This window comes from Terrapene carolina, unplaced genomic scaffold (genome assembly GCF_002925995.2).
Source record: "Terrapene carolina triunguis isolate 2854851 unplaced genomic scaffold, T_m_triunguis-2.0 Scaffold42, whole genome shotgun sequence".
NCBI classification, from domain to species: domain Eukaryota; kingdom Metazoa; phylum Chordata; order Testudines; family Emydidae; genus Terrapene; species Terrapene triunguis.
The window spans coordinates 69003409-69014843 of record NW_020664393.1 but is presented as its reverse complement, the minus strand read 5'-3'; the positions used below and the strand labels follow the sequence as shown (position 1 = coordinate 69014843).

The 11435-nt window shown below is 44.1% G+C and overlaps 1 protein-coding gene across 2 annotated transcripts in view; it reads right to left on the bottom strand.

Annotated features, from left to right (window-relative positions):
* Positions 1–3446: 3446 nt before the first annotated feature.
* Positions 3447–11435, bottom strand: part of MFSD2B (major facilitator superfamily domain containing 2B) — a 53675-nt gene continuing 45686 nt past the window's right edge. For both annotated transcript variants that reach the window (XM_026653207.1, XM_026653210.1), the window contains 4 exons: positions 9904–10013; positions 8301–8444; positions 5691–5867; positions 3447–4549 (listed from right to left, as the gene is read on the bottom strand). In XM_026653207.1, the coding sequence (XP_026508992.1) occupies positions 4492–4549; positions 5691–5867; positions 8301–8444; positions 9904–10013 (489 nt within the window). In that variant the 3' untranslated portion in view covers positions 3447–4491. The remainder of the gene's footprint in view (positions 4550–5690; positions 5868–8300; positions 8445–9903; positions 10014–11435) is intronic.

Below are 11435 nucleotides of genomic sequence, written 5' to 3'. Positions count from 1 at the left end.
ATTGTTAGTGCTTTTTCTTTAAACCTTACAAAAATACATTCATTTTATGAACAAAAATACAACTTTGATAATTAATACGATAAAATAACTCAGCACTATTCAAATTATAAAAATATAGTTATATGTTTTATCTACAAAGATTTCTGCCATACTTTGACGATATTCATCAATACTCTCATATGCAAGGTCAGGACTATTTGTATTTCCATTAGAAACCCTGACAAATTTCTTGCCAGAAGCAGAGGTAAGGTGCGGTTTTATAACTCAGAAAACGCACACTGCATAGGGCTGAAGTCTGATGTGTATTATGCAATTTGTAAACCCAGTTGCACAGCTGATATAGTATACATTGCACAGGCCATGGTCAAGTTAAAAAAGTCTAAGGCTACGTTTTAGTCGTGGGTATTTTTAGTAAAAGTCATGGACAGTTCACAGGCAGTAAACAAAAATTCATGGCCCATGACCTGTCCATATTTGTACTATATACTGCTAACTAAAACTTGGGCTGGGGGGCCGCAGGTGCTCGGGGAGAGGGGGCAGTCCAGGGGCGTGGCAGGTGCTGGGAGGGTGGCCCAGGAGCCCCGCTGGTGCTGAGGGGGAAGTGGGTGGCGACATGCAGTCCGGGACCCCTGCTAGTGCTGGGGGCGGGGGGGGAGGGTGGCAGGCAGCCCGGGACCCCCACTGGTGTTGGGGGCAAGGCGGGCGGCAGTGCGTGGCCCCCTCTGGTGCTGGGGGGAATGCCAGGTGGCAGCGTGCAGCCCGGGACTGCCGCTGGTGCTGGCAGGGGGTCCGGGAGGCGGCAGCGCACGGCCCGGGACCCATTCAGGGTGGGGGGAGGGTTGGCAGGGCTGGCAGGTTCCCTACCTGGCTCCATGTGTCCTGCAGCTCCTAGGGGGAGGGAAGGCCGGGGGGGGGCTCCCCATGTTACCCCACCACGAGTTCCGGCTCCACAGCTCCCATTGGCCGGGAACTGCAGCCAATGGGAGCTGCGGGGGCGGCGACTGCGATTGCAGGCAGCGCGCAGAGCCCTCTGCCTAGGAGCTGCAGGGACGTGCTGGCCTACTCCCCCTCCCCCGGAGGTAAGCGCTGCCCTGCACCCCAACCCCCTGCCACAGCCCTGAGCCCCCTCCCATACCCAAACTGTCCCAGCAGCGGCTGGTGCTGCTGGCCCAGGGGATGCCTTTTCTGCTCGGGCAGCCCTGGAGCCAGACACACTGGCCGCTGCAAAAGTCACGGAGGTCACGGAATCCGTGACTTCTGTAACCTCTATGACAGACATGCAGCCTTAAAAATGTCTAATCAATCATGGTCTGCAGTGTCAGCTACCTTTCTATTAAAAAACCCACCAAGCTAGGTCCTTAGCTTGTATAAATGGATGTAGTTCCATTGACCTGAAACTATGGATTTATAGCAACAGAGGAGCTAGCTCTCTAGCTCAGAGGTGGGCACAGGACCCTCCTGCCTGGCCCCTTAGCTCCTGCCCCGGGAGACTAGCCCCCAGCCCCTCTCCTGCTGTTCCCCCTCCCCCACAGCTTCAGCTTGCGCCGCCGCCGGTGCAATGCTCTGGGCGGTGGGGCTGCGAGCTCCTGGGGCAGCGCAGCTGCAGAGCTGCGGCCTGACCCAGTGCTCTGTGCTGCGCGGTGGCGTGGCTGGCTCCAGCCGGGCGTCGTGGCTGCCTGCCCTGGTGCTCTGGGCAGCGCGGCTGTAGCGCCACCAGCCATCGGTGCTCCAGGCAGCACAGTAAGGGGGCAGGGAGCAGGAGAGTTGGATAGAGGGCACAGGAGTTTGGGGTGGTGGTCAGGGGGCAGGGGTATGGATAGGGGTCAGGGCGGTCAGGGGGCGGGGAACAGGGGGGTTGAATGGGGGCAGGGATCCCCAGGGGGCAGTCAGGAAGGAGAGGTGGGATTGGATGTGGCAGCGGGGGGCAGGGGTTCTGGGGCCAATCAGGGGACAGGGAGAAGGGGTGGTTGGATGGGGTAGGGGTCCCGGGGGAGCCATCAGGAATGAGAGGAGGGGTTGGATGGGGCAGCAGGGGGAAGTCAGGGGCAGGGGTTCCGGGGGCTGTCAGGGGACAGGGAACGGGGGGGTTGGATGGGGCAGGAGTCCCAGGAGGCCGTCAGGGGGCGAGAAGCCTCCCCTAACTGGCCCTCCATACAATTTCGGAAACCCGATGTAGCCCTCAGGCCAAAAAGTTTGCCCGCCCCTGCTCTAGCAAGTAACATTTGCATTGCAAAAAGTTAAATTGAATAGGCAACCTGGCTTTTACTAATACTTTTTGTTGTTTTAAAAGTGGAATATTTAAAGACACCAAAATTACCTACAGGAATAGATTGGCACTTCTAACTTCTTTGTTTTCTACAGTTTCGCTGCTATGTAATATTACTTGCATAACAGAAAACTCATATTTTAGAATATAGTACCTCTCGGTTTCAAATTCTATCAGACTCCAAATTGACAAAGCTGCTTATGATTTGTAGTCTTTCAAAGACAAATGCCACCAGTATACAGATACTTCTGTTTTGTCCATGAACTAAACCAAAAGGAAATTTTAGCTTCGATTCATCAAAACTCTTAGACATGTGGTTAAGTCCATCCTTAGTCAACAAGCATTTAACCATGTGTTTAAGTCTCATTAAAGTCAATAGGACTTAAGCAGATGCTTAAGTGCTTGCTAAATGGAGATGGTTCGCTAAATCAGGCATTAGATTTTAAACTGGACTGAGAACCTTCTACTACTAAAAGAAACAAAAGACCCCAGTGAATGCATTAATTTCACTGTCTTTCAATAAAAGGCTTCCTGGAATCTAGTCTTGGTATCGTCACTAAATTGCTGGATGACCTTGAGCAAATCACTTACAGCCTAATCCAACTCCCACTGACTCCAATGGGAGCTGGATTAGCTCTTAATCTCTGTGGGTCAGTTTCCCCCCCTGCAAGATATGCACAATAGTATGTACCCCTTACAGGGATGTGGTGAGGCTTTAATTAATGCTTCTAAAGCACCTTGGCTCAAAAAGGCACCAACTAGATAACTGGTGCAGGCTTGTTATTCTAAATTGCTACATATATGCTGAGAATTTGTAGCACTGCTGCAGCTCTCAATAGATGCAGGACAGCATTCTGTATGTGGGAATCAGGGCCGGCTCTACTGTTTTTGCCGCCCCAAGCAGCGCGCCGAATTGCCGCCGCGGGCAGCTGAACATAGAAGCTGCCGCCGAATTGCCACCGCGGCGGAAACGCGCGTGCCGCCCTAACGGCACACGGACTGCCCCCGCCGTCCGCGGCAGCAATTCGGTGCGCTGCTTGGGGTGGCAAAAACACACGGACTGCCGCACCTTGCAGATTGCCGCCCCAAGCACCTGCTTGGAACGCTGGTGCCTGGAGCCGGCCCTGGTGGGAATGTGTGCCTCATACAAGTAAAATACAAAAATGTAGGGCCTAAATTTCCAGAAGTGGCTAGTGATTTTGGGTGCTCCAACATGAGCTGCCTGAAGTGGGCCTGATTTTTAGAAAGGGCAGAGCACCCACACTCTGACAACTGGACACTTTGAAGTGTCAAGGGGGCACTCAAAAGCTGAGGCACCCAAGACCACTAGTCAATCACTCTTGAAAATGTAGACCTCTATTAATATAAAAGTTTGACTTAACGCCCCCAAATAAAGTGACATTAAAATCAGGTTCGGAGCAGTTATTTGTGAGAACATTTTCAACACGCGGCTCTGTTACCAACTGCATCCAGGGCTTGTTGGAACTCAAAAAGAAGCACTAAATCTTACATGTTTATAGCACATTTCTTCCTCAGAATCCTTAAGGGCTTTACAAACTTAAACACATTATACACAAGGATCACGTCCATCAGCCACCGAAATGCAGACACGTCTAGAGTGACACGTAGCAAATGTGCAGCAAACAGTTTAGAAAAAAGTGATGAAGAATACTGTATCCAACAGAGGCGACAAGGATAATTTAGGTCAGAAGAATGTAATCTCCTGAGTTAAAGTTTGGTCAGGACACCAAGTTTAAATACCCCTGGATCTTGCCAACAGTTCCAGAAGAAATTTAGTGATTGAAGGACTTTGGTTTTATGTCTCATATGAAACACAGCATCTTCAGAAGCAGGTTATCCTCACTGGGGCTTTGGTTCAGCACTGACAAGAGGGAAGAGTGCCACCTACTGAATCTTCCTAACACCACTTTAAGGGCATCAGAACACTGGATGAAGTTTACATACTTATGAACTGTGAGCATCCCCGTGAGGCACCCTATTGGCTGTCCTCAGAATCTTCCTATTTTGTCAGTCAAAATCAGATCCTTACCATTAATGTAACAGAGCCCTTTGCACTTTTGTGTACTGGTGCTTCCAGTATCCTCTAATAAAACTTAAGTGGGATAACTCAGAAGACTTTCCCTTCCTTCCTCCCACCCCCCAAGTACAGTGCTTTGGAATCTGAGGTCAGACTTCGGTTTGAAAAGCCACTTCTCTCCGAACTTTCATATCCAGGTATCCTCTTCGTTTTTGGAAAGGTTGTCAGTGCTCGGATGACTCCTTCTGTAAAAAGCAGAGAGGATCGCAGGTGAAGAGATTTCTATTTTTCCCTGCTGGCTGTAATTTTACTGTTATTTTTTTAGCTAAATTTACAGGCTAAAATTTAGCAACCTCAAATAATAAACAGAGAGAAGGTGAGAACCCCTAGCAAGGTATGTTTGTTATATTGTCTTGACCAATTTCCACATCTGGTATTTTAAGATCATACAAAGGAGAAACAGCAAAGACCTATTATATTACCTAATCCATCATCCAGATAGGGGGGATTGTTCTGCAGTATATTTTGAGGACTTAATATTGTCTTAAAGATGCTCAATGACGGCTGAGGGTTTACTCCCCTCACCCTTGATATTTGGCCTATTTTTTTTAATTGGACCAGGAGTCTTCCAGGAAGAAAAGGAAAGGAAAAGAAAATATGAATGAATATAAAAAACATACAGAACAAAAGCTTAAACCTCACCCTACCACAAGATTTCAGACCTTCTTTACACACCAGAAAGAAAAAAAAAAGGTCACATTTTTCCCATATGCAGATAGCTTAGGAGAATATAATTAAACATGACCTAAGAAATATCCCCTTCTGGTTTCCACTGGGTACAATATTCTCCACGTCCAAGCTTAAACTTTAGTATAATGGTGCTGTGCTATGCTTCACCCATGGAAGGCTGGTGGATTATGTGATTTCTGTGCATTATTTTGTATCATTTAAATTTGCAGATTACTTTGGGAAACGAAACAGAAGTAATCTCTTACAAAGACACCCTATATACACAAGGACTCTGCAACCAAGGTAAGATACTAGAACAGTGGTTCTCAAACCTTTGTATTGGTGACTCCTTTCACATAGCGAGCCTCTGAGTGTGACCCCACCTTATAAATTAAAAACACTTTAAAATATATTTAACACCATTATACATGCTGGAGGCAAAGCGGGGTTTGGGCTAGGGGCTGACGGCTCCAACCCCCAGTTTGAGAACCCCTGTACTAGAAAAACGTAATGTTCTGCTAATTTACAGAATTTTAAAAACTTAAAACAAACCCAAAACTATGATAGTAGCTAATAATTTCCCCCACCCTGAATCCTGGCATCCTGTAAGAGAGGCTGCTCTGATATTATTGCCCTTTGCTGCTGAGTCAAACCTACCTTAACAGCTCGAGTGCAAATTCAGTTTCTTTTCGACTTTTTTCAGTGATTGGGTAGAAGAGGAGTATGGATAAGCCTATAACAATGAGGATGGCAGGGACTGCCCCAATCAGGATTTTCAGTGTAAGGATCACAGTGCTGGATTGCCTGCACATCCCTGTTTTATAACCAGCAAACCTATAAAAACACACATACGGACATTGCTGTTATTCCCCTACCTAAAAGGCACTTGGTCACGTTAAGGGCTTTCCCCGATCTCCTGCCCTCCCACCACCAACTGAACATCTGCTCCAATTTCTTCTTACACTTCCCTCAAAGGGAGCAGATAAGATATAAAAAGAGGGAGGGGAGTCAATCCTACAGCTACCAACATGAAATTTGTCATTGATTTCAATGGGAGCAGGTTTCAGCCCTTTGCCTCCTTTCTTCCACTCCTTGTCTTTGTGCCTTCTCTAAAATAATTTCATTACCTTTATGCAGTCAAAGCATGGAACTACATGCTGTTGTTACTACTGTACAGACTTAATTATTAACAAAGAGAGACAATAGTGAAATGAAATCCTATATAGCTAGACTTGGAAGGATTAGATTTTTATTGATAAATGTCAATTTTACTGTACACACACAAACTGAGGAAAAAATATTTCCATTGACAATAATCAAAATGTACACAGAGGCAAAATAAGAAAAAATGCTCCTTGAGAACTTATCAGAGTTTGATTTAAGGAGATCTATTTTGTATATTTTGATGTGATGTTGACAATTTGTGTTTTAACGATTATAAAGCTGTAGCTTTTTGAATCTCAACATTTATTGTCATTAAATAATGGTCTGATCTCCCCCCATAATTTCCCACAACCGTGAACATTTAAATAGATAAAAATAAAATAAAAAACTTAAAACCCATAATTTTGTGCCACTGTGAAAATTTAAATAGATAAAAATTGAAAAAATGCTTAAAATAAATATTGATCTTATCCATCAGAATTATAAAAAAATAAAAATTGAATACTGCCAAGTCTCCATATAGGGGAGCTTGTCTGATAAGTGACTCCTCTCCCTGCTCAACAAAGCTCTTAAGCATGTGCTTAATTTTAAACGAAGGTGAGTAGTCTCACTGGCATCAACAGAAGTTCTTACCTCCTTAAAGCTAAGGACATGCTTCAGGGCTTTGCTGAACAGGGACAGGATTAATCTGATGCTTAAAGTTAAGCATGTACTTATGCGATAGGCTGAATCAGGACCAGGGGTGTGCATAGTATTACAATTACTGATGCCCTGAGCTGTTCCGTGCCAACTTGTGGAATTATTCTGTTTCATCCTGAACATGCACCTATGAAAAATTATTACCCATTTTCCATCAAACTGCCTCCTAGGCTCTCCCATAAATGTCAGCTCTGGACTCCAGCAGATGGCAAACTGCTGGGAGCTTGCTAACTGGAGTGAAGTAGCGTTAATCAGTTGACAGTAATTCTGTTAGTTATGAGCTCTCCGTATGTAGTCACTAAAACACAGAGACTTGTTTTCCTGAGGAAAAAAAGCACTGCAGCATCTGCTGCAAATTCATAACAGCTTGTGGACAGATAAGTACTGACAAGTGGTTCCCAGTGCAGTCTACACGGGAGCTACCACATCCCACTTTCTTCTCATTTTGGTTCTCCAGTCTTAAACTGGAGTAGCAGTGGCAGAAGACACATAGTTAAATCACAACTGCCAACTGGGACTTGATCTCCTGCCCTACATAACGTGACTTCTATAGTGCAAAGTCAAGGTCAGCGTGGAGGGGAGGTACTGTAGGGTCACAGCACTGTGCAAGAATTTGGAGGACAGCTTAAAACTGCCCTGTAGTGATAAGTTCCACTTTTCAAGCACATTTCAGAAATATCTGGTTAATTACACTGGCTCTACCATCTATTTGAAAAGTGATTTGAGACATTAATCTGGCTGGTTGAAATTTTTCCATTGGCTATTGGGTTTTCGATGACATGAAAGCTTTAAAAGGCATGGTCTGCTTTTCCTAGAAAAAAATGCTAGTTTTGTTCAAAATAAAATAAAATCTAAACAGACTAGACAAACAGTGGGAGGGGAAACAGAGGGCCAAAGAATTGACTTGCTCAAGGTCAACCTAGGAAGGTGGTGGAATCTCCATCCTTAGAGGTTTTTAAGGTCAGGCTTGACAAAGCCCTGACTGGGATGATTTAGTTGGGGTTGGTCCTGCTTTGAGCAGGGGGTTGGACTAGATGACCTCCTGAGGTCTCTTCCAACCCTAATATTCTATGATTCTATAACAAAGACGGCCCGAGGCAGAGTTGAGAACAGAACCCAAGTCTCCTGGCTCTTAGTGCTCAAACCACTAAGTCCATGCTGCTACCTAAAGAAAGCAATGTAAAACCAAACAGTTCTTAACAGGCCACCAGGTGTCCTGGTGACCAGAAGTCTGACCTGTCAGATTACAATTTTGTGTTTAGGATTCGACCATTATAAATTCAAGCTGGCAACCAGACTCTGTCTTTGAGCTCCCTGCTTTCACGAATGGTGAGAAGGCAATTACCATACAGCACCTCAGAGCCCTTTAATACAGCAACTAAGTGGATATAAAACATCACTTACTCCAGGCTTGCTGTGGAAATTCCTAATCCAATCCCAGCCGACATCTTGGTAAAGAAGACGTATGAAGAATAAAAGATGGTTTCGGGTCCCTTTGCATGAGGATTCAGCAGGCGAAAGTGATCAACTACATCAGGCAACATTGACCTGCAGACCAGCAAGAGAAGAGGAGTGTAAAAGCCTCAAGCGGAAGTTTCTGAGCCTCTTTAATATAGAGTTTACAGAGTCTTTTTTCTTGAAGGTTTGATTTGTGGAATTAATTGTGCAAACGAGATCATTTATTTTTGATATGATATTTAGGCTGAGAATTACAAACAGAGAAAGTCAGATGGCAAAGAACACAGAAACAGAAAAGAGGGTGTTAACTCTGCACTGCTAGGTCAACAGACCAAAATTAGTAATGGTAGGGGCTTCGCCATCTAAATGTAAAGGTGGGCAGTGGAGGTTGGAATTTGGTTTTGCAAACCCTCATTGGTTCAATTGAGTGGGTAGAATGTTTTACCCAGGGAATGTCAAAATTTGCTGACTGAGGTGGAACATTTTTGAGGGAGGCACTTGTTAAAACATTTGCAGCACACTGCTGGGTAATTTAACTACTAAGCAGAAAACCTTCTTTCAGAAATGAGTTTGATGAAGTTTTGATTTACTACTTCTGCAGGGAGCTAGTCAAATACAGAAAGTTATACTGATTGAAAGGAGGACAAAAAGTTTTAATAGGAAATGCATGACAACAACAGTTCACAAAGTTGTAATCTAGTAAGCGAACAAAACCCCAAGGTAGAATTTTATTCACATCGCATGGTTACAATATTTACCTCTTTTTTAAAGTAATAGAAATGGATGATTTAGTTGGGGATTGGTCCTGCTTTGAGCAGGGGGTTGGACTAGACGACCTCCTGAGGTCCCTTCCAACCCTGATATTCTATGATAATAGAAAGGTACAAAAATATCTGAGTTAGATATTGGGTGATTGTGAATCTATGAGAAGCCCTATCATATAACTAACTAGAGTGCATTAACAAAGCAGCAGTGTTAGGACACTAAAAGGGCCTATTCTCCCACTGATGCAGAGGATTTAGAGTTGCTGACCTAAAGTCAAAGCCCCGGAATACCCACGGAGTCAGCACCTATGCCTGCCCCTGTAGCACACTCCTGCATTTGCTCTCCATCATAGGGCTGCTTTGTAGGGATCTACAGCTTGGTGCAGGCTGCCCATGCTACATTCTTAATTGTTTAGCATTAATTGATTTGTATGCAATTTCCAATATAAATTCTAGAGTACTATTAAAAACTAAATCTAAATGACTGATTGATTTACTATTCTCAGGAGGTCTAGACACATGTAGGTTACTAATTAATTTATGAATATTTTCAGAGAGCATTTACATTTACACATATGTACACACATACCAGACATTAACAGTTGACACGTGACACTGATTACAACATAGTTATCACAGATCTCTCCTAGTCTAAATATAGGGAAAAACTCTAATTTCTCAGATACCACTGGGTGGTAACTGTTGCGAAATTCTGAGTGTTTACATGGTGAACTCCACACAGTACACACACACACACACACACTTCAAATATAAGATTTGCCTACCATGGCAACAGCAAAGATGCTGCAATACTCAGACCAGAGACAAAGGCCACCACGTAAGCCAAAACCAGATTTGGGATTGTAACCAGCATGACCGCAAAAGGAATCATCCACTAAGAGAGGGAAAGACGAACCAGAAGAAAAATGGTAGATAAGGTATATGAAAAGTATGGCATACAACGGAAAATATATTTTTTCACACAGAAGAGGTAGCCATTGTGAAACAGCAGTTTATATATTGCTATGGTCCAACAAAGCTTAAAGCGTCAGTGTTGTGAGAGAACGGAGCTCCCACGGGGTCCTAGTTCATTATTTAACTTAGCAAAAGGGAGGAAGTGACTAGAGCTCTGCAGCGGAACAGGGATCCCACAGGTCCTGCAGGCCCACTGCCATAATAGCGGGAGTGGGTAAAATGTACTTTGTTGTGTGTGGGAATGGGTGGGCAAAATCCCAGACTGGTAATTTGTGGGAAAACACAATCCTTTTTTTAAAATAAACATTTTAATACTTAACTTTAAGTGAGGGGTAGAAAGAGATTTGATGTCTATTATAACAAGAGTTAAAGTATTGTTTACATGGTTTAAGCAAGATTTGTGGGTTTTTTAGTGGTAAAAATCGTGTCTGAATTCCGTTTATATATATATATATATATATATATAAATATAAACCAACTGTTTAAAAAAATCTGTCTCTCTTTCGGGATTTGCGGGATCTAAGATTTTTGTGGGTGGGAGCAGCGTAAAAATGCAAGAAACAATGAGGGTGTGAGTGGGAGTGGTAGTGGGTATTGCACAGCAAGACAGGAGTGAGATTAAAAAAATAGTCCTGCGCAGGGCTCTAGAAGTGACAATATTTTAGAAAAAAGAACAGGAGTACTTGTGGCACCTTAGAGACTAACAAATTTATTAGAGCATAAGCTTTCGTGGGCTACAACCCACTTCTTCGGATGCATATTGAGTGAAACATATATCGAGGAGATATATATACACACATACAGAGAGCATGAACAGGTGGGAGTTGTCTTACCAACTTTGAGAGGCCAATTAAGTAAGAGAAAAAAAACTTTTGAAGTGATAATCAAGGTAGCCAAGTACAGACAGTTTGATAAGAAGCAAGTGTGAGAATACTTACAAGGGGAGATAGATTCAATGTTTGTAATGGCTCAGCCATTCCCAATCCCTATTTAGCCCTGAGTTGATTGTGTCTAGTTTGCATATCAATTCCAGCTCAGCAGTCTCTCGTTGGAGTCTGTTTTTGAAGTTTTTCTGTTTTAAGATAGCCACCCGCAGGTCTGTCATAGAATGGCCAGACAGGTTAAAGTGTTCTCCCACTGGTTTTTGAGTATCATGATTCCTGATGTCAGATTTGTGTCCATTAATTCTTTTGCGTAGAGACTGTCCGGTTTGGCCAATGTACATGGCAGAGGGGCATTGCTGGCACATGATGGCATATATCACATTGGTAGATGTGCAGGTGAACGAGCCCCTGATGGTATGGCTGATGTGATTAGGCCCTATGATGGTGTCACTTGAATA